At 57.9% G+C, this 22,387-nt stretch overlaps 1 protein-coding gene across 10 annotated transcripts in view; it reads right to left on the bottom strand.

The window, feature by feature from the left end:
• HDAC5 (histone deacetylase 5) overlaps window positions 1–22,089 on the bottom strand; it is a 28,997-nt gene extending 6,908 nt beyond the window's left edge. For 4 of the 10 annotated variants that reach the window (XR_002830114.1, XM_014458785.2, XM_014458789.2 and 1 more), the window contains exons 1-12: window positions 21,859–22,089; window positions 14,948–15,074; window positions 4,604–4,863; window positions 4,364–4,505; window positions 4,145–4,259; window positions 3,776–3,906; window positions 3,517–3,663; window positions 3,316–3,428; window positions 2,878–3,009; window positions 2,435–2,657; window positions 827–1,038; window positions 265–564 (exon numbers count right to left, since the gene is read on the bottom strand). Coding sequence is in view for 9 of the 10 variants with exons in the window: in XM_014458785.2 (XP_014314271.1) it covers window positions 265–564; window positions 827–1,038; window positions 2,435–2,657; window positions 2,878–3,009; window positions 3,316–3,428; window positions 3,517–3,663; window positions 3,776–3,906; window positions 4,145–4,259; window positions 4,364–4,505; window positions 4,604–4,863; window positions 14,948–15,062 (1,890 nt within the window). In the remaining variant the exon portion in view is untranslated. Of the gene's footprint in view, window positions 1–264; window positions 565–826; window positions 1,039–2,434; window positions 2,658–2,877; window positions 3,010–3,315; window positions 3,429–3,516; window positions 3,664–3,775; window positions 3,907–4,144; window positions 4,260–4,363; window positions 4,506–4,603; window positions 4,864–14,947; window positions 15,075–21,858 lie in introns of those variants that run through there. The other 6 variants (XM_014458786.2, XM_014458787.2, XM_014458788.2 and 3 more) reach the window with 6 other exon arrangements.
• Window positions 22,090–22,387: the final 298 nt, after the last annotated feature.

Below are 22,387 nucleotides of genomic sequence, written 5' to 3'. Positions count from 1 at the left end.
ACGTACAAACACACACACAAGCAGACAGGCGGGGGCGATCACAGACAGAGGCAGGGAGGGGTTGGCGGCTGGTATTGCCAGCTCTGAGACCAACACCAGCAGTCCCTCCCTTCCACAGCTCCTTGTCTTTTCCTACTCTCTTTTTGCTCTCTTCAGAAAGCTGGCCCTGCACAGCCTGGGCACTGCAGACTGGGGAGAGGGGAAGGCAGGGTGGAAAGGAGGAAGGACAGAGGGGTGGTGATCAAGGCCTGGGGGAGGGGGCACCTTTTTGTAACCAGTTCTGGACTCCTCCAAGTCAGGTCCCTCCTCAGCGCCACTCTCGCCCTCCTCATCCTTGACCTGGATGCAGTCCTCCTCCTCCTCCTCATCCTCCTCCTCCTCTTCCTCCTCCCCTTCCTCCTCCTCCAGGTCCTCCTGCGTGCTCTCACTCTCCGTGGAGCCTTCTCGGGGTATGGTGAGGGCTCCCTCCCCCAGCAAGGCCTCCTGCTGCTCTGTGAGCTCCTCTTCTGTCTCCTCGGGGTGGGTGGTGGGCTGTCGAGGCAGCTCCCCAGTCTTCGTGAGGATCTGGGAGCAGAGCAGAGAGAGCGCATCCGCTGGGAGGGGGAGCAGCCGTGCAATCTGTGGCCCGGTAGGGTCCATCCTTCCCTCCCCTCCCCCCTGCAGCCACCCAGCCCTTACAGAGCTATGTGATTTAGAAAAAGGCAAGGTGGCTCCTCTGAGCACATATAGCACCAGGGAGTGGCCTAGGGTGTCAGCCCCCTCTCCCTTCCTGTCAGCCTGGTCCTGCCCCCAGCACAGCCCTGCACATTCGCTTCTCCCGGCTCACCTTGCCCAGCTGCAGCTGCTGCTGCTTCTGCTTCTCCAGGAACTGCTGGTGCTGCTGCTGCATGACCAGCTGCTGCAGGGCCTGGGGGCTCTGGGGTAGCGGCGAGGACTGAGTGCGGCTCAGGGGCCGGTGCCTCGGGAGCTTGCCCACCGTCCGCATGCTGGTAGCCACTCGTTCGCCCGTCACCAGTGGGGACTGCCCATGGAGCGGCACTGTCAGGTGCAGGGAGGGTAGTGACCATTATGGTCAGGCCCCTCATCCCACCCCAAGACTCTCCCCATCCTAAAACACCACCACCTATACTCAGGAAAAACTGTGGAGGGGCCTGGAGCAGCCTGCCCCCAAATCTGAGCCCCATTCTTCCTCCTCCCCATCATTAAACAGTCTCACAGCTAAGAGCCACTGCCTCCAGCAAGCCTTCCTGGATTCTCCATTCTCTCCCTTTGATTCACTTATGTTTGCACATACAGTCTTGGCCCTCCATGTGAGTGAAAATGACGACTAGTTCTTCCCATCCACAACAAGACCTCCCTGCTCATGAGCATGGATCCTGAGCTGGGAGCCCGGGACCAGGACCACGTGTCTTTTAAGCAGAACCTCTCCTGATGCCACTGGCTACCTAAGGGCTGACTGTCCAAAGCTGTGCTGTCCAATCCCACAGCTGCAGGCCACACGTGACTACTGAGCACGTGAACTGTGGCCTGTCTAAACTGAGACGTGCTCCGAGTGTGAAATACACACAGGTTTCAGGAGAGTGTAAAACACAAAATAAAACATCTCACTGGTAACTCTTTGTATTGACTGTATGTTGAAATAATATTCTAGATCAGCAGTTCTCAACTTGTGGGTAGCGACCCCTTTGGGGGTCGAATGACCCTTTCACAGGGGTCGCCTAAGACCATCGGAAAACACATATATAATTACATATTGTTTTTGTGATTAATCACTATGCTTTAATTATGTTCAATTTGTAACAATGAAATTGGGGTCACCACAACATGAAGAACTGTATTAAAGGGTCGCGGCATCAGGAAGGTTGAGAACCACTGTTCTAGATACAGCAGTGGTTCTCAACCTTCTAGCCCTTTAAATACAGTTCCTCATGTTGTGACCCAACCATAAAATTATTTTCGTTGCTACTTCATAACTGTAATGTTGCTACTGTTATGAATCATCATGTAAATATCTGATACGCAGGATGGTCTGAGGCGACCCCTGTGAAAGGGTCGTTCGACCGCCAAAGGGGTCGAGACCCACAGGTTGAGAACTGCCGAGGTACAGTAAGTTAAATATGTTATTAAAATTAATTCCACCTGTTTCTTTTTATACGTCTTAATGCGACTACTAGAAAACTAAATTACATCTGTGGCTTGTGTTATCTTTCTCCTGGACAGCGCTGCTCTGGGAACGTGAGCGCCATCACGGCCGCAGAGGTTGCGGAGCACGGCATCTGCAGGCTGCAGATTGTGGAGGAAATCAATGATGCCACTGAGGGAAGCTATGCCAGGGCTGGAAAGAATCCTTGCCTGCTTCTCCCTGATGGTCCTGCCTTGAGCCCCAGAAGTGGGGCCTGACCCTCCTCCCCTGCACAGCTGCCGGCCCACTCACCAGCGATGAGGGTGCTCTGCTGCCGGGCCTGCTCCAGCAACAGTACATGCTGCAGCAGAGAGGCGTGCCCATGGGGGCTCGAGTCGCCCTCCAGTGTCACACCCAGCAAGCAGCCGGGGATAGAGGATGTGCTCATGAACTTGCCAGTCAGTGCGCCACCCTGCCGCAGGGACTGAAGGGCCTGCCTCTCAGCCTCCTGCTGTGCTGACAGTTTCGGGGAGGCCTGGGGATGGAGAGGGGAGACAGATGAGGGAGGGGCTTATACTGCCCCCAGTCCTGCCAACTTCGGACCAGCATCCCTCACCTACCCTCTGCCCACCTCCCAGCTCTGAGGTGGTGTATCTGATCTCCCTCAGGGCCTTGGAGGACCAAAGCTCTAGCTGGGGACATCCAGGACTAAAGAACCCAACACCGGAGAGGACAGGGTGCGTGCCCATACTTACAGTGAGGTGCGAGTTGGTGACAGTGACTGTGGCCTGCAGCCCTAGGGAGATGTTGGGCAGAGAGGGAGACGTGTAGAGGCTGAACTGGTTGGGAGAGCTTTCCAGAGGGAGGGCCCGGTGCTGGGGGAGCATCTGGGGAGCAGTCGGGAGAGACAGGCATGAGCGCAGGCAAAGGGGGCCACCTGGGGCTGAGGCTGAGGGCTCTGAATGTGCCCTGCTCCCCGCTACCAAGCCCCACCTGGGGACGGGCCACGAGCCACAGCCCTTCAGTGGCCCGTGGGGCGTATCCCACTCCAGGGCCCAGGTCTCCCCAGCCTGTCTACATGGGAAGAGGTCCCTGCTGGGCACTCCAGCAAGACAGACGGGAAGGAGCTGCTGTCCTGCTTCCCAGGGAAAAGGGGTACCTCAGGCCCACCCTCCCGCCCCACAGGCCTGTACCTCGGTGGGGATGTTGGGGACTGAGCCAGTAAAGCCGTTCTCAGCGATGGTGCTGTGGGAGCTGTTGGGAGAGCTGGGGCCAGAGCCTGGCGCGCTGTTACACACGGACGACACTACGGGAGAAGTGGCTGTCAGCTAGGCCTGCTGGGAGCCACCTCCACTCCCAGGCCCTCAGAACAGGGACAGGAGAGGAGTCCTTACCGCCAGGCCCGGCACCTGTGATCTCAACAGCCCTCTTCTTAAAGGTGCTAATGACAGTCCCATCCTTCCGACGCAGGAGGGGACTGCTCCTCCGCTCGGCCACCTTCTGCTTTAGCCTTGAACGCACTTTCAAGTTAGGTTCAGAGGCTGGGGAGAAGGTAGCCAGGGCTCAGACACATCCACACAAACGGGCACACACTACAGCCCAGCCCTCCACCTCCCAGGAGCCATATTCCGGGAGGCCAGGCTGGGCCCTTACCCGTTTTGCGGAGGGGGAAGTCATCGCGGCTGTCATAGGGCCCAAGCAAAGGCAGTTTGTAGGAGGGAGGCGTCCCAGGGGGGCCACTCTGGGGAGGGGAACTCTGGTCCAAAGAAGCATGGTGGGCTCCCCTAGGGGACGGAGACAGATCACTTGTCACCTAGCATTCTACATTTATGAATACCCACTGTGTGCAGCGATAGAAAAATGGATCCTGATGAGGGAAGCGAGAGAAACCAGGAGTGGAATTTCCTAGGAGGGACTGCAGGGCCCATATATGGCTTTAGGTCAGGAACCTCTTTCTAGCCTGCAGGCAGGCAGCCTCTGAGCAGGGCACCTCTGCGACCCATGCCTGCCAAGGGTCATTACCAGCATTTGGGATGCTGCGGGAGGGAATGGTTGAGGCCGCCTGGCGTGGGCTCCTTTGACTTCGACAGGAGGAATTCCTGGAGCCTCAGCTTCACCTCGGTGCTGGCGATGGCACCTGTGGGACAGGGCACAGCTGACCTGGGTGCTCGGGCCAGGACCCCACGGCCTGGGGGAGACGAACGGGAGTCCTGGCTGGCCCCCGGAGGCCCCAGGCCTTACTCTCTTTGCTCTTCTCCTTATTCCGCAGGATGAGCAGCTGCTGTTCCAGCCGCTGCTTCTCCAGCTCCTCCTGCCGCTGCTGCTCGCGCTGCCGCTGCTGCTCTAGCTCCTGCTGCCTCTTGGCTGCCAACATCTGCTGCTGCTGCAAAGGCACAGGGGCGGGGGCAGGGGGAGGCAGGGTGAGCAGGTCCAGGCGGGGGTCAGAGGTCTGGGTGGCCCCCCCGCACCCCCCTCGCTCACCTTGAGGTGCTTCTGCAGCTGGACCTCATGCTGCCGTGTCAGGTGGTCATGCTGTTTCTGGAACTCAGCGAACAGGAGCTGCTTCTGCAGCTGCTGCTGCTGCTTGAGCGCCAGGAGCTCCTGCTGCAGCTGCTGCTCCCGCAGTGCAGGGTCCACAGAGCCTGCCAGAGCACCCCGCAGCTCCACTGGGCTGGGGCTGCCTCCACCCCCGCCACCCATGGAGCTGGGCATGGCTCCTGGCAACACCGGCTTCACCTCCACTGTGGGGAGAAGAGACAGAAAGGGGTCAGGAGGTCTGATCCCAGGCCCCACTGGCAGCCATGCCCGGCACCCAGAGAGCTATCAGGCAGGAAGGACGACTGGACCAAGAGAGAACGGAGAGATGGGAAGTCAAATCCCTCTGCTCTGGGGATACAACCTTCTGCCTCAGTTAAATGAGGTTGAAGCCACAAACGTCAATAAGAAAAGATGCATAAGCATGAAGCACAGTACCTCGAAGATTGTGAGTGCTCAAAACGTGCTACTGTCATTGACAGTTAATGCCACCGGGTGTTTTATATGAATTACTTTATTGATGAGGAAACTGAGGTTTCAGGAGGTTTAACTAATTAATATGACCACAGACAGACCGCCAGGTGACCGATGAACCAGGATATAACTCCCGTCCTTCCCGTGCCTCCTCCCTCACCTCTCAACACCACACACTCCCCACCAGAAAGTCTGACACTGAGGCACAGAGGCCAGTTCTAGAAATGACAGGACTGGCCGCCAGGCCCTCAGTACACCCAGGAGAGGCCCTTGGGGACCCTCTAGACATCCCTACCCGCTTCCCTTTTCTCTTCCCCACACCCAGCTATGGAAGCTGAAAGGAGAGGCTATGGGAATGGGGGTGAGGTGGAAGCAGGAGGCCTGGGGGAAGGGGGTGCAGGGCTGCACCAAGCCAGGGACAGGAGGGGGCTGGGAATCAGACTGGCTTCCTTTGCTGGATTATCTCCTTTCAACAGTTTTATTGTAATTACCCTGAAAATGCCGCTATATATAGAGTGAGCCAAACAGCAGCTGTGCCTAGGGGGAGGAGGGAATGAGAGAATGGGAGAATAGGAGGGCAGGCACAGAGAGGAGGTGGGAGGAGGAGACAGGAAAGGGAATCAGACAGGAAGAAGGTAATAGCAAGGGGGGGAGCTGGAGCTGAGGCAGAAAGCTCAGAACTCCAGTCCCAGGGACAACCTGCTGGGAAGGGAAAAGGAGTCCAGGGCCTGCTGGGTCCCAAGACCTTGGGTCCAGGCCCCCATATGGACAATGGGCTGATGGGCCCAGGGTGTGGCAGAAGGTTCCAATGGGAAGGCTAAGTCTCAACCTCTTGATCCCTGTACACACACTGTCCTCTGGTCACTGAATGTCACTTCCCATCACTGCCCTGTGGTTGCCAGGGCAGACACCGCACCAGCAAGGAGCCCCAGCCCAGCCCACACCCCACAGAGCCTCCTGACGCAGCAACGGGAAGGCGGGCTACCCACTGCCTGGGAAGGGGGAAGTGAGAGAGGCAAGGCCAACCCATCTTGTTTCTTTTTCATTTCTTTCTCCAAAGAAAGCCCTCACTTTCTTCACTCCAGCCCCGGGAGGCCACAGGGAGTGGATGCCAAGGGCCCACTCCTGCCCAGGCCTGGAGAAGAAAGGACCCCAATATCCGTGCGGCTGCCAGTGTTTCCTGCCCTCGTGAACAGGCTTCTGCCCAGGTTCCCCCGAACCCCTCATCAGGATACAGGGGTGGGGGGGGGCGGTGAGGGGCTGAGCTAAGAGAGGCTCCCACACCCTGTGCAGTCAGTCTATGGGCCTAGATCTGAAAGGATGTCACCAAGGCAGGGGCTAGGCCGGTTGAAGACCCTCAGGCCAGAATATGCCTCTGGGACGCACTGGGGGAGGGGAGGTGAAGCCTGAGCAGAATGTCTCTCTCAGTCCCCATCGTCCCTTCTCCCCCAAGCACTGCGAGGCACATTCCTCTGTGGTTTGCCCGCCAGCCACACTGACGACTCTGCGGTCCGGAGGCCAGAGCCACATCTGTAGGAGTGGCCAGATGTGGCCAAGAGGGTGGGGCTACACACACACACACACACACACACTCATTACTTTTCCTCCTAACCCATGTTCTGTCCCAGCACCAGGACGTTTCTGGAGGTGGCCGGCACCATCCAGGGTGCAAAACAGGGTGGCAGCAGCCAGCAGCCAGCCTCAGGTCTCCCCAGCTCTGAAAACACCCAGCAAGGACCCAAGCTGCCCTGGCCAGTGTGGCTCAGTTGGTTGAGTGTCGTTTCCTGCACCGAAAGGTCGCTGGTTCCATTCTTGGTTGGGCACATGCCTGCGTTACCAGCTCGATCCCCTGTGGGGGCATGCAGGAGGCAGTAGATCGATATTTCTCTCTCTCCTCCCATCCTCTCTCTCTAAAATCAGTAAAAACTTTTTTTAAATGAAACTTTAAAATAAAGGCCCACGCTGGCTGGGGAGTTGTCTGTTCCTAGGGAAGCCTGGCTAGGCCCGGGACACTCCAGCCAAAGGTGGACAAGCTTCAACCCGCTGCTCCCAGCAGTGTCGGGGCTGCAGGAGCCAATGCCAGCCGCCCGCCCAGAGAAGGGGAGGGGTCCAAGTTCTCCTGGCAGTCCTGGCTTCCCTTGCAGGAGCCCCGCAGAGAGGGCATGGGCTCAGGTGAGGGGAATCTCCCACAAGGGCGCCCTCACAGCCACCATCACTGCTGCCACCAAAACACCAGGCCCTGGGCTGCAGGTGGTGGGGCAGCCAGCGGGCTCCGGCACATAGCATTGTTCCCACGCAAGCAGGAAGCACGGGCGACTGGAGACTATTAATCTGCAGGCCCTGTGGAGCCTGGACAGGATACAGCACCCCAGGGGTCTGCCAGGTAGTTACCTGGCTCCATCCAAGATGGGAGGGGCTGCAGCTGAGCAGCTGGAATCAGAGAAAGGGTAGGGGATAGGCACTGAGCCCCTGCATGTAGTCTGCTGGGCACAAGACCTGGGGCCTAACTGGCCTTGCACCCCCTCAAAGGATCTGTGCCCTCTGCCAGACTGGCATGAGCAGAGTAGGTGCAGTGGCTGCCCTCAGAACCAAGCGCCCGGAAGAGAAATGGGTGTGTCATGAGAAGAGGCTCTTGATCGCCTCCTGGTGGACCAAGAAAGGTGCGCGGACCTCTGGGAAGGGAAGAGTGGGCTGAAGGACAGTGTTCCTTAAGAGGACAGCTGGGAATTTGCCAGCAAGGAGACCACCGAGAGGCCAAGTGTGGGGTCACGTGGAAGGGCAAGGCCCTGGGTCCTCCCTTCACCCCACTACTTCCTTCTGACAGAGAGCTGTAGGGAATAGAAAGTAAGCCAGATAGCCTACACAGCTCTCCTACAGGGGGAGCGCTGTCTACCCTGCTCCACTCTCTCCTTCCTGGGGACTCTGACCCCTTCTCCTGGGAATGGTGGCCTTGGGAACAAGCAGTTAACACCATCCTGTCCTCCGGCCTTCTGCGGGTTTGACCCACACTACCCCTGTGGAGAAAGAAACCCAGCCCAGGTAGCTTCTAGCCATCACAATGACCCCACATATACCAGGCTCTGGCTCAGAAGGAACCTCCCTGCCCAGCTCCTGGGCACAACTGGGCAATGGCGAGACCTTAGTGACACTTTCTTCCCGTCTAGCTGGGCCTCCTGCCTCTCCATGAACCCCTTTAGTCCAGTGGGGGCTCCCACAGCAGATTCTTTGGGCAGCACAACCAGGGATAGCCTAGATCCTTGGGGGGAGATAAGGCAGGTACTTATGGACCATCTTTGGGACAACTGCCGGCACCGCCTTAGACTACAAAGAGAGTGTCCAGGCCATGCCTTCCTCCTGCTCTGAACACACCACCAGCCATGCTCCAGCTCCAAGCCCTCTCCTGGGGAAGTCACCAACTCCAGAATCCCTGTGGCCCAAACACTGGCAGCAGGGAAATGGTGCCTTTCGTCTCCCTTGGAGAAGCCCTGGAGGCCGCAGGGCAGCAGTGTATGCACCTGCCCGGCAGATCTAAAAAGCTTAACCGTTGGCTCTAAAGAGACCCTACCCCCAGGAAGTACCAGCCACAGAAGTCGGGGGAAGAAGAGGAGACCACGTGAATGTAGACTCTGAGGGAGGTGTGCACTAAGCTGTTTGGAATGTCTCCACGGGACCAAAATGAGACCTTTGCTGAGAAGCCCTGGATCTGAGGGGCTACCCTACCAAGAGAGGAGAGAGGGTGAAAGGGGCTTTTGAGATCGTCTGTTTCAATCCCTTTGTTACAACCAAGACTCTCAGGCTCCTGTGCAGGAAATTCCACCAGCTAAGGAGCAGGAACTCAAAACCGAGTGTCCTGACTCCCAGCTCAGGCAGCCTGTGCAGCGTCTACACACCAGCCTGTGCAGCCCGGCTCCAGTGCGGGCACCCCAGGGGCTCAGCACCCCGAGACCTAAATAACGGCCCCTCTGGAGAGCAACAGGCTGGCGGCCTACCCTGGAGGGCAGCACCTTCTCCCCGCACCAGTACCCTCAGGAGCAGGCTGGGGAGTCAGCAGCTTCCTGAAAGGCTTAATGACCTCACGCTGTCCCTCTGGAGAATGGGAAAAGGCTCTTGTCCCTTTGCGGGTCTTGAGGGATTTTGGAAGGAGGCAAAGAACAGCATCTCACACTCCTCCCCATGACGCCGATGACCCCTCCCCACTAAGGATGGTTTCCCATGATCTATTTCTGTGCTCTTACGTGATTAGTGAGGCCAATTTAGGCTCAACAGGTTCTACCACAATTCAGACAGCATTTCCCCATGTGCAAACTGGGAGGACTCTCACCCAGCAATTTTCACAACGCCTCATGTAACACGCAGCGCATGATGGGTAGGAACAAGGGCTGGAGTAAGAGAAGACCAGGGTTCAAGTCAGGCTCTGCCACCTCCTAGGACAAGGGACTGAGCACCTCCCTGTGCTCCGTGCCGGCATCTGTGAAATGGGAGTGAGAACAGCACCTACCGCCCAAGCTGTCGGGCGCAGGAGAGAGAACACAGGCAGAGCAGCTTGGCACAGGGCCTGGGAAAATCTGAGGAGGTGCTAGTCAGGGCTGTTATGAACGACTCCTGACACTTCCTGGGCCCCTTTGCCAATCTAGTCAAGCCTACGGGCCACTTCTCAGAATGTTTCTAAAGTGAATGAAATCAAATACTTAGAATTACGTGGGGTCAGATTCGCAGACCACCTGAACGCCAAGGAAGTCAGGCTCAGACCTCTACGGAGGAGGGAGGCTTTAGCGCTCTCATTTTGGACGATCCCAAGGCCGCTGGGGTCCTGTCCCAATCAAAGCCCTTCCCGCGGACCACGCACAGCACACGCTGGCGTCACCAGCAGCTGGATCCCAGGAATCTCTGGGAACAGACTCTTCCCACAGGTGGCTCTTCCAGGGTTCCCTCCTGCCCCGCTACCTCCCAGAAAGGCCGCTCTGTCCTCTGCGGGCGGCCCGTAGCGGTGGAATCCCTTCTCTCCCTCAAAAGCATTATTTAGCGCAGACGGGCATGAGTGGTGAGCCCTGCTCTCAGGGCCCCAGTTACGAGCAGCCAGAAAGTCTTCCCTGGTCTCTAACCTTACTGCGCCCGCTGCAGGCGACACCTCCCTCCCCAGTACGATTCCACATCTTCCTGGGCCCCTCTTCCTGCAAGGGAGAAGCAACACGAACTGACTTCAGAAACTCTTAGAATGACAGTGCAGGAAGGGCCTGCAAATCGGCAACTAACTTCCCCAGTGGACAGAGGAGGACAGCAAGCCCAGAGATGTAAGAAATGTGTCCAACGACACCTGGAAAGGGGGTGCAGGGCCAGCCAGGCTTCTGGCTCTCTACCTCCCACTAAAAAAAACAGGAGAAATCTTGAGGGCTGCTCCTGAATTTAATGAGAGATGGAGTAAGGAGCCAAAGTCAGTATTAAGGATCCAGGGGTCTCGGGGCCCCCGAAACACCAGAGAAGAAGGGAGCCATAGGAGAAGGGAGCCAAGTGGATGGAACCCCCAGAAACCCTGAGGCAGACCGTGCCTCTACAGCCTTGGGGGTCCAGAGCCCAAGCGGAAGGCACAAAGTGTCTCTCACTGGTGAGAATGGAGGTCGGCATTGATCTTGGGCTGCCATGTGAGGGAGAAGGAGACCCACTTCTTCCAGCCCAACCATTTCCAGGAAACACTTGGGCACCGCGCTAGGGGCAATTAAAAGGCTCGATAACCATTCACAGTCCGCAGCTGTTGCGGAGAATGTTCACTCCACACCTGGGGTGGACAACAGGGGCCTCAGGACATAACCCAGCCCTGAACGTCCAACAGAGCGGCCTGCCCACCTGCCCACCTGGCCACTTGCCAAAATCCCCCACCCCAGCTGGGGTTTAGCCACCTGCTCCCCAGCGTCTCAAGACATCCTCCCTCTCCAGACTGCCAGGCTGCTAAGAGCTGGATTTGACTCTGACTGGGGTAGCAACCTCCCTCCTTTTGCACTAGGCCCTTCTCTCAAGAATCCGAAAGCCCACTGAGGCCTTCCAGGGTTGCTGGTGACACCCGCCGGGAGGCTACTGGGCCCCATGACCACTGTCCACACGACCCCTCTCCACACAGCCTTTACTCCAAGCATGGCCTGCGTCTGCTCCCATCAGCATCACCTGAGCTGTGCTACCACGCTGGTTCTGGGCTGCCCTAAAGAATCCGAACCTGGGAGGGGGAGGGGGAGGGGGAGGGGGCAAGCCTTGGGAACCTGCATTGAAATATATTCCTTTGGTAATTCTGACACAACTGAAAGTTTGCGAACTACTTTCTCACAGTGTCCCGGGGCGGCTGCACTCATTTTTGCTGCCAACCTGACAGCTGTTACAGCTGTGTGTGTGGACACAGTTAATCTGATTTCCTATCTGGCAGCTGTGCAGCAGGGAAGGGACAGCTGAGGGTCTCAAAAACAAGAAGAGGGGCTGAGGCAGGAGGGGATGGGGGCAGGGGAGGCTGTCTGAAGGGACGGGGTATGCAACGCTGTTCCTGAGCTCCCTTCTCCTGTTGGGCTGAAATCCCTGCAGGAAGGGAAACAGCTGACCAAGTGGTCCCCAGTATTTTTAGAAAACAATCTCCTCTCTGAAACCTCACAAGTCCCCCCCAAGGCCAGACTGGTCTCTATTGTCTAGGAGCACCACTTGGAGGCACAAAGGCAGGCCTGCCACATATGGTTGTACAGGTTATACATTGCACAAGGACACCTGATGGAAGGGACAAGTTGGGGCTGCAATCCAGCCCACGGTCCAATTGCTAGGCCATGCACTCTGGCATGAAGATATCTATCTGAAAAAAAGGGCCACTTTTTAAATTTTGCACATAGGAGCTCTTCTTGCGTGCGCTGGCAGTGGCCCTCCCTAGAGACCTGAATCCGAATCCCAGCTGTCTCTGTGACCTTGGGCAAGTTCCTTAACCTCTCTGATCCTTCTCAATTATACAACCTGGCTATTAATACCTCCCTAGAAGAGGTAAGGTAAGGAAAGCACCTGATATCCCGTCACTCAGTACACTATATTAATTCTCTTCCCAACAGTCTCACCCTTCCTACCCTCCCCACACCCTACACCTACACACCCACACACCCAGCCAAGCTTGGTATGGTCTGAAGAATGTGAATAAGAATATCCAGGGGAAACCCCAATGCCAATCCACGGCACTTCTCAAAATCCCAATATCCACAGCATCTTTTCCTGGCGTCAGCAGGATGCACGCCCTCCTCGCTGGGAAAGGAGACTCCTCTTCCGTGCCTGCTCATAATATCCTGCCCAGTCCAGGCCAAGGGGAATCCAGGGCTCACAGAAGGGAGGCAGGGGATGCCCTAGCATTGCATTCTGGGGAATCCCACCTGGAGTTCAAGTTCCCAGACTCCCCAAGCTGGGACCAGGCCTAGATGAGCGGGTGCCCACTGTGTGCTGGGCTGCTGTGCAGGAGCCCTCAAGGAAGACCTAGGACGGCACAGATCACCTAAGCTGTGACCTGTCCCCCTCCTCAAGCAAGAACAGCAGAGAGTACCCCACATCCCTCATGGGCTCCGTCTGCCAAGGTTCTGGCTCACCCACTGGGGCAACCGTATCTGTCTATTTACCCAGAGGGCCAAGCCCCGGAACAGAGCCTAGGAATCCTGCCATCAGCCCTGGACGCCAGCGCCTCAAGCATCATTCATTCATCCGTGTGCCAGGCACTGTGCTAAAGCTGGGAAATGGCTGTGAACAAGACAGCCAGAGAGCAATGGATACCCCTAAAATGGGGCTCCATACCTGCTGCTGGAGTAGGCAGAGGCCACCCCGGAAAGCCCCGTTCCCCAGCCCCTCATGCTGCAACACACACTGCCCAGAAAGCACCCGGGACACCTGCTTTTTCAGCCTCCTGCTCATGCATCCTGTCAAGATATTGGGGGGAGGAAGGGAGACCAGGGTGCCTGGGCCCTCATGGCCATGTTTATCCAGGGTGGAATTTTTTTAACCCAAAGGTTAAAGTGTTTCTATTTGAAACATCTATTTACATTCCAGAGTAAAAAAAAAAAACCAAGGCCTCCGAGCTCCCGGCCTATATCTGTCCCCAGCCGCGTCACAGACACAGCATCAGAGCTGCGCAGGGGAGAACATTCTTAGCCCTCTCCCCGAGCCGCCGAGGTGACTCACAGCTCCCTCCTGCCAGCATGGACCACGCCACCGCCGCCGCGCAGAAGGCTAGGCCGTGTGTGTGCTGTGGGGGGATGAAGGGGAGACAGGGATCTGGAGAGAGAGACTGGCGGGGAGATCTATGCAGGTACAGGCAGCCTTAGGGAAGAGATGTGGGTAGCGGGGGTCCAACCTGCAAGGATTCAGGGGTTTAGCTTGAAAGAAGGTGAGAGAACATGCTGAGGAGGAAACCTCAGTCTGACCACCAGCTGCTGCCGGAAGGCAAGGGACAGTGGGAACAGGGCAGGAGGGGTGAACGGACATGGCATCTGCCAAATGGGGTAGAGCTGCCCCCAAGCAGATGCTCTGCAGTCAGTCCTTTACTTCCCAAGAGACCACCTTGCCTGCTGGAGGCTTTGGGACAGGGGTCAGCAGGTAGGGTCTTTAGCCAGAGCTACCCACTCAAGTAGACCAAGACTAGACCAGCCCTCCATGGTTACACTCCCTCCCAGGGGACTGTGTAGGGACTTTGCAGGGCTGGTGCCCAGGGTTGTGCCCCTACCCTAGGAGACTACATGGGCATCCCTGCCCAGGCAGATGGCAAGCCTTATTCCAAGGGTTTTCCAAATTTTCCCAAAACAGTCACCCTCTGACACATCTCAATTCAGCTGCAACCTTATCCCTGGCTGGTTTAGAGCCAAATCACACCAGCTCCCACCTTCCGATTCAAAGCCTGGGACCCACGCCCACGTACCCAGAGGCAAAGACTCCCCATACATACACACACAGACACCCACACCCAAGTGCCAAGCCACTGTCAGGAGGGGCCAAGCGGGCGCGGATCCAGCAGGCCCCTCCCTCGAGGAAGCATCTTGTGGTGCCGGCCTGGTGGGAAGGCTGTGCCAGAAAGGCTTTGATGCCGCCAACAGGTTCCTGGGAGGGAGGGAAGGAGTGGCCCAGCTCTAGAGCACCCCACCCCCAGCCAAGAGCCAAAAAAGTCCCTGCTGAGAAGGTGGCAGGGCTGGGGGTCCCAAGCCTGTATGAAGGCATCTCTTCGGCCTCATGAGATGGGAACAAACCAAGGCCTGGGGGAAGGAGGAATATGGGGGAGCAAAGACCTAAGGCAGCAAAGGCCCCCTGATATCCCAGCTGCCAGCCTCTGCCTAACTCTACACAGCTGCACAAGCCTCCTCCTTAGGTGTCTGATTCCCAGGGGACTCCTGACTAGGGACTTGCAGAAATCGCTGCAATGGACCCTCTGCTCCTCAGAACCCAGCCAGAGGAGCTAAGGCAGCCTTCATTTGTGTGCACACTCAGCTATGGCTTCTGCCCCGGCCCAGACCTGGGGGGCGGGCAGCCTGGAGGCAGGTCACTGACCCACTTCCTCCCCTCTGACCATGGTGCCAACTAGGCCAGGATCCTCTAGCAACCCACAGCCCCCAGCAGGCAATGCTGACCCTGCTGGAGGCCAAAGGGGCTTGAAGAGATGCAGCACAGTGCAGCTGAAGGGAGGGCAGGAAATCCCACCTCCCTAACTACCCATCTTCTCAACACAAAGCCCCTAAGCAAGACCCTATCTGGGCGAGGCTCAGAGCCAGATACTCAGCCCCAGAGACAAGATGCCCAATGGCAGAGGACAGGTGGGATCACCGAGGCACTTACCTGCCACAGGGATGCCGTGTAGAGGGGTCCGAGGCAGGATTTCCAAGGATGGTTCCCGGCCTGACATCCCATCTGCTGAGAAACAGGATTCCGTCTCATAGATGGTCTGCAGCATCTCCACGAGCCCCTGAGCCTTGGGCACCAGCAGCATGCCAGAGAGGGGGCCGCCAGAGGCGGGAATCAGCCAAGGGGAAGGTGGTCGGGCAGGCCCTCACGGCTCAAGGGCTCCCTCAGGCCACTGCTGCTGGGACCCGCACTTGGGGAGGCGCCTCAGCCTCATCCGGCCTGGGCACTCCTGGCAGCAGGAGGAGCCAGGAGGCCCCAGAGCTCCAGGCCCAGCTCGCCCCTAGAGGGGCATTGGACCACCGGCCTGTCCCCAGCTCTCGGGAGCTGGAGTGTGGCAAAGCACTCAGGGGACAGGAAGGGGAGCTCAGCAGGCAGGCGGGCTCTCTGTGTTCCCTCCCAGCCCTGGGTGACAGCTCTGGGACCGGCTCGGTGCTCCTCCTTCCCGAATGAGCCGCCGGCAGCTGGCAGGAGACTGAAATAGCAGTTGGGGGAGGGCCCTGTCTATAAATAGGTGGAGCATGCTCAGGGAGCTGCAGGCTGGCTGCCAGGAGCCAGGGCCTGGCGGAGGCCCCATGGGGGGAGGCGCGTTCCACCCCAGGAGGAAGCGCCAGGCAGGGGGATGGGAACAGGGGAGGGCCTGCACTCAGGGCCAAGGCCACAGAGCCCGGTGGCCAGAGGCTAGGCTGGGGAAGGGCAGCGCCGGAGGATCCATGCATCTGGGACAGCTCTGGTGCTGCTCTTGGCAGGCGAGGGGCTGGAGACCAAAACACAGTTCCATCCTCTCTCTTCCCTCCTGCATCCAGAGCATGTTTAGGAACAGGAGAGGTCTTCCGGAGGGCAGACAGGGCCACCTGGCCGAACCTTGCATCTTTCCTGGAGTTGTTCTAAGAGCCTGATAGAAGTCTGTTTAACTTCTGCTCTCCCTCAGAGCTGAGAGGTGCCTCTTCAGCCCCTCAACCAACATGGAGACCCCTGGGCAGCAGCTAAATGGCAGCTTCCTTCAACATATTGGGGTATCACCTCTGGCGGCTGCTCTGCTTCCTTCTAGGGGGGCAGGAGACTCTTCCTGGACAGGACTCCTCCCCGCCCAGGGAAGGGGACCCGGGCGCACCTGCCCATTCTCAGAGCACAGGTAGTTTCTCCCCTGCAGTGTGCCAGGCGGAATGCTAACAGCAGCACATACATCACCTCCTTTATTCTGCATGATGACCTCAGGAGATAGGTGCAGATGGGGAAACCAAGGCACTGAGAGCTGAAGTCACTCACCCTCGGTCATATGAGCCGCTTAAATGGTAGGGCTAGACTGCTTAGCTCTAACTGCCACAGCCCACTGCCTCCTGCACAACAGAGCGAAGCTGCCCCAGGGTTTCTGTTAACAGGTACCCAGGTAGGAGCAGACCCAGGTTGGAGGCCCTCTACGAAGAATCAAGAGGCTGCCAGCATCCAGCCTTCCTCACCAGTCCCAGACCTGACAGATCAGCTCCTGTTCTGGGGTGCTGCTGGGACCTCGGGCTGGTGCCCCAGGAGAACTGGTGATACCTACCTGCCCTGCCCACTGCTGGCCCATCCCTTCTCCTCAGACTGTGCTTCCCACTGGTACAGAGATCCCACTTGGCCCCCTGACCTCACTGGAGCCTTTTAATAGCCTGGTTATTCCTGGGTCTGCGTCCCCCTCCCCCTTCCTGATGTCACAGTTGCTATTTTGGAGCCCCCTCCTGGCCCCTTCTTGCCCCCAACTCCAGGCATGGAGCCAGGGACACCTGTCCTCTCCCTGGACTGGATGACCTCACCCTCTTGTCGGGAGCCCGGGGGGAGCTGGCCAACCAAGGACACAGTGGCTGTGGGTCCTGAAGCCCATCTTCCCACCAGCTTCTGCCAGCCAGGGACAGCAAAGGGGCCCCCTGCCTCAGGTGGGGTGCACACTGACAGGGCAGGTGGCAGAGGTGGGCATTCCCAGGCTATAGACTGGCTGGCAAGATGTATATTTGGGGGGCAAGGGGGAACAGGACCTAAACAAATATCTGAAGCCTCAGCTTCTTAGCCAAGGCAGGCTCTAGAAAAATGGTGATAGAGCAGGACCCCCACAGGGGTCTGAAATCGGTGGACACCTCAAGGTAGGTCATGGGACCTTGTTTACCACCCCCAACCACAAACTCACCCTGGCCAACCAGGTTCTCTAAAAAACAAGGGAAGGCCAAGGTCTCCTCAATGGGGTGACGGGCAGCAGACTCCAGGGAGCCCAGAAATAGCCCCTCCCAGCCCAGGACTCCACCCACCCACGCTGGGAGCAACCGGAAGGGCTGGCTAGCCCTGTCCTGGCTCTCTTGCCTGCCCCAGGCACAGGAGAGTAGGCAGGGGAGCCCTGTTCTGGAAGAGAGGAAGTCACCAGTTATGATGATTCAAAGCAGGGCCTCCAGAACCTGGAGCAGCCAGAAACCTACGGCGAAAACTCTCTGCTTAGGGAAGACAGGAGCGCCCAGGAGACTGGGCATCCAGAAGTGGCCAAAGCCAGGGGCTCGGGCAATTCCCAGCACTGTGATGATTTACAGTAACAGCCAGAGTGGGAAGGGGAGTGTCAGACGCAGCCAGACAATCCTCAGTGCAGTTCCAAGGGGATAAGAGAGGGGGACGGGATGGGGACAAGTGTCTTTTTTTACTTCCGAGATTCAAATGATGCCACAGTATCTTCCTAATGCCCAACCTCAATCCGTCCTGCTCTATAGCCCCTTCCCTTGTGGTCCGTGTCTCTCCTGCATCCCCACTCACCCCATGTGGCACCCTACAAACCTTACAGAGCACCCACCAAACATGGGGTACATGAGCCTCATTCGGAGCCAGCACCATCCCCTCAGAAGCACAATGACCTTGTTCCGTCCCTCGGAGGCTTAGGGTCGGGCCTCCTCACCCCCTACATCTCGAGGGAGGGAACCCACTCCTGGCTCCTCGTGCTCCTCCAGGCTTCCTTTTCCTGGACCCCAAGACTGGGGTGGGGCCTGACCCAAAGGAAGAGAGCAAGGTCGGCTTTGTGTACAATACGAAGAGCACCCCGGATGGAGTGTGGGGTCCTAGAGACATTAGGCCTGCCTGCCCTCCAGTTTCCTCCTGCCCTTTGAGCCCAGTCGTGCTGGAGCCCGCTGGCATCGCCTGGGAACTGCCATATGCCAGGTCCCATGCTAGGTGCTGGCTGAACCCTCTCATTTGAAACCAAGCCCAGGAAAAACATAAACACCTACTTTGGCATCTTCACATCCCCTCAGGGTTGACCCTGCCTCCTCCCACCATCCCATTCTAAGCCTTCCATCCCTTTGAAAGGATGGAGAGGGAAGAGGAAGGGGAGCAGACCCCGATCTCTAGTGAGCACAGAGGTGCGCTGGGGGCTCCTAAGTGGAGAAGTGACAACAGGAGTCCACTTCCCAGACCCCCAGCCCACACTGGCACTGACCCACTTTCTCCTCCTCAGGGCTGGCTCCTTCCCCAGGGGCTCAGAGGCAGAGCCTGAGCTGGAGACTGGGAGGCAGGACGCCGAGGTTCCTGGCTCCACCCCACGCCCATGCCCCAGTTTCTCTGGTCACCCAGAAAGGAGGGGGCAGCTGCCCGCCCTCCCTCCCTCCTGGGAAAGGGAAGGAGAGAAAGTGTGGAGTATGCTGGGAGGTGCTGGGCAGGCAGGTGTTGTCATGAAGCTTGTCTCCCTCCCACGCTGCGGGTAGGAGCCTGGCTGCCTTCTCCTGGGCCTGTCACCATCCACACTGGCTGCATGGTGTGCCTCACTCCCGCCCTCTCCTCTGGGCAACAGCAGAGAAGACAGGGCAGTGACCAGAGCAGGCCTAGGTCCCAGGTCTCGGGTCAGCCCCAGGCAGGGGGCAGATTCTGCCAGTCCTTCAATCCCACTGAGGGCAGCAAAAGTGACCAGTTCCAGAAAAATAAAGAAAGCCTAACTCCTCAAGCGCCTTTTTCCTGAAGAGAAGCCAGACACCCGGGAGTGGACGCCTCAGGGAAGCGGGCAGCCCCTCAATGGGCTCTGCCTTTACCCAGGTGAAATGCTGGCATTCGGCTCCACCCTGGAGGTAAGCTGGTCAGCTCCCACTACCCAGGGAGGGGAGTGAAGGCCCAGAAGTAAGCAGCCTCGAGTCTCTACCTGCCGCCCCTCACCCAGCACTCCCTCTCACTGGCTTGTTTGCTCTGAGAGCAGAGATGAACCACCTTCTATTTTTCTCCTGTTTTCCCACAGGCTGAGCTCAGGGTCTCACATGTTGTGGGTAGTCAGCAAGGACTTATCAAACAGGAAAGCTCCTGCCCTGAGAGAAGTTCAGGGGAACCCCAAAACAGTGTTATTCTGTGTCCTAAGGAAAGAGGAACGAGTCTTTGGGGATTCGGGAGAGGGTGGGAGTGCTCAGGGGCGGGGCCACCAGGCCCTGGGGACTAACCATTGTCATCGTGCCCACCTCTCTCCCAGCCTTGTGGTCCCCTGCTCCTCCTGGGCCTCTCTGAAGGGTGTCCACAGGGGAAGTAGACACCACATGCTCCAGCTACAATACGTGGTTTCATTTTACTTCTGTGAAGTGCAAAGGCACATGGTATCCAAGGCTCTGCCTGGCGCAGGGCACCTGCAGCCCCAACCCAGATGCCACCCTGAGCTCTGGGATTAGCAGATGCCAGGCCCCTTGAAGAGGACGAGCTGTGTGGAGGTGGCTGTCCCCGGAGCAGCTCTAACCACAAGTGGGAGAGCCAGTCCTGGAGCCCCAGGAAAACTCAGCAGGAAGGGCCTCCGGGGGGTGCTCCCAAGGAACGACCCCAGTTCTGAGGCCTCTCCATAGTCCTAAAATGAGGTCCCCAGTCCCTACTCTCCTTCTCTCCCTCCTTCCCAAACACGAGAAGACAGCATCTCCCCCTACTGGGGGGAGCTGGAAAGCCAGACAGAAGGCACAGCCATTCTATGGGCCCCACTCAGGAGGCTCCTCCTGGCAGGGCTCAGCAGCAGCTCCCAGGCTGCCAGCCTCCTGGGCTGGTGGAAGCCCCCAGCTACTACCACACTCCTGCCAACCCTGGCAGAAGTAGCTGCCAGGGGAACTGGGACCACCAGAATCTGAAAAGGCAACCCAGTGACCTCATCCATACAAGGTTGATTATTTTACCCTTTTCTTAAGGGAAATGTCCTTCCCAAGCCATCAACAGATACCTCTGGGCAGCTCTGTTCCCTTGGCCATGGCTTAGACCCCAGGCCTGGTGTGACTGGAGGTGGCTCCTGGACAGGTCAGCAGAGTAGCTCAGATGGCACTCCTCCCAGGCACAACTGACCCTGCCAGGGGGCAGTGTCCAGCTGAGATGGGCAAGGGACTGATGAGAACCCACCAGGCCTCTCCTCTCCCTTCACCAGCCCAGTCTCAGGGGAGGAGGCAGGAAGTCAGAGCTCAACAGCCTACCCTCCAGCATGGGAGTCACACACACCTCTCCACGTCTAACAGCTGGCACGGCCCCTACAGGTGGAATGAAGGCAAGGGCAGAGGTGGGAGGATCTGAGAGGGAAGCACAACCCCCGCAGGAGGGGGTCATCAGGCAGAGCTGACTGGGTGAGTCTCAGGAGTGCAGCCTCCTCCAGCTGGCACTCCCCTCTGCCTGCAGCCTATGCCCTGGGCACGCGCTGGGAAGGGAAAGGAAGGACAGGGGGCGCAGCCTTGACCAAAACAAATGGCACAAAGCCAAACATCCCCACCAGCCTCCAGTTCCCTGAGTCTGCTGGGCCCCCCAAGACCCTGCTCAGGGCATCTCCCACGTATCGTCAGCACCGGGGCCCCACAACAGAAAGCACTAGTCCAGCAAACTGACGAAGAAGAAGGAGAGGAGAAGGGGCCTGGGCTCCTCCTGGGTGCTGCTTCTGTGTCTCCTGTAAATGGGTTTCATCTCTAGGCCCTAGTTTCCCTAAAGAAGAAAAAACATCCCTCCACCTCTACAGACCGAGATGTGGGGCATAGGATAGGCTCGTTGAGCAAGAAGGGCTCTGAGCCTTTAAGACTGCACCGAAGAAGACGGCCGCGGAGAGAAGGCAGTTATTACTTTGACCACACTGACCCATGACCCTCCTGTGAAACTCCTGAGGGTCCAGCTCAGGCCACTTGGACACATCCTCATGGGCATACACCCAGACCCACCCACACAGAAAGCTGCCTGGGTCCCACCCAGAGACTATTTCTGGCAGCACGAGGCAGGCTCCTAAGAGCGGAGAGGAATAGGAAATCTCAGAGTCAAAGACCCCAAATTTAGGAATCTACCATGTCTAGGGCCCAAGAGGAAAAGGGGTGGTGGACCTGACTCAAAGGAGAGAGCCAAGTGTCTTCTAGCCCACCCCAATACCACACACCCCAACACAGACCAAGGCCAAAGACCCCGCCAACCTCCCCTACGAAGAAAGGATGGGTCACAGAGAAACACGCCACCAGGAAGAGAGCCACCACCACAAAAAGGAAGCCTGGCATTCAGCTATTGTAGGATCTTCTTCCAACAGCATCTCCAGGCCGCCCAGAGGCTCAGGGATCCACACCCCCTCTCAGGCCTTGGTGAACAGGACAGGACAGAGCTAAAACTAAAGGCCCCCTCGTTGAGAGGACAGGCATGGGGACAGAGCTGGACCCATGCCCTCCAAGGGCCAGTCCAGACTGTTGACCCATCGATTCTCAGGTGTAACCCATGATCAATAACTTCAGGTTCACCTCTGTCCTTTCCTGGCAATGCTTCTCCACTCCTGACCCCCTTGTTCCCTTACAGCTCAAACTGGCCTAGACTCTCAACATGCACAGCCCATTGCAGCCAAAGCCACCCCGGGTGCCCTTCTCCAGCCTCCCAGCTCTTACCCGACTCGGTGGGAGAGTTCATGCCGGCTCTGGGCCTGCAGGAAGCTGGCGTTGGGGGCTGGGACGGGAGGGAATGGAGCTGCGGTGATGTCAAGAAAGACAGACGATAACAGACAGACGGACGGGACAGGAGCCCGGGGCCGCTGTGCCTCTAATGCCCATCCGAGGCCATCCTTCGGGGCGAGGAGGCAGTCAGGCACTCAAAACGGCATCCCTGGGGAGAGAGGGAGCAGGGTTAGAGGTCCCCAACTCAGGAATCTGGGAGTTGAAGACCTCAGAGCTTGTCAGTTTACACCTGGGGAAGAGAAGGAGGGACAACAGCCCAGGGGCACAGAGGAAAGCGGCAGAACTGGACCCAACCTTGGTTTCTGCTCTTTCTAACTGGTGAGGCTGCCAGCACTCAAGGGAGGAGAAATAGCTACAATAGTCCCTCCCAAATAAACGCCTTTTCAAATGGCAGCGCCCACTGCCAGGTGGAGAGACCTTATAGACTCCCAAGGGCGCCCAAGTGGGACTGGATGTGCACAAA

The sequence above is a fragment of the Myotis lucifugus genome, unplaced genomic scaffold (assembly GCF_000147115.1).
Source record: "Myotis lucifugus unplaced genomic scaffold, Myoluc2.0 scaffold_100, whole genome shotgun sequence".
NCBI classification, from domain to species: domain Eukaryota; kingdom Metazoa; phylum Chordata; class Mammalia; order Chiroptera; family Vespertilionidae; genus Myotis; species Myotis lucifugus.
Note: the sequence above shows the minus strand (reverse complement) of the source record. Positions and strands in the feature narration are given on the sequence as shown.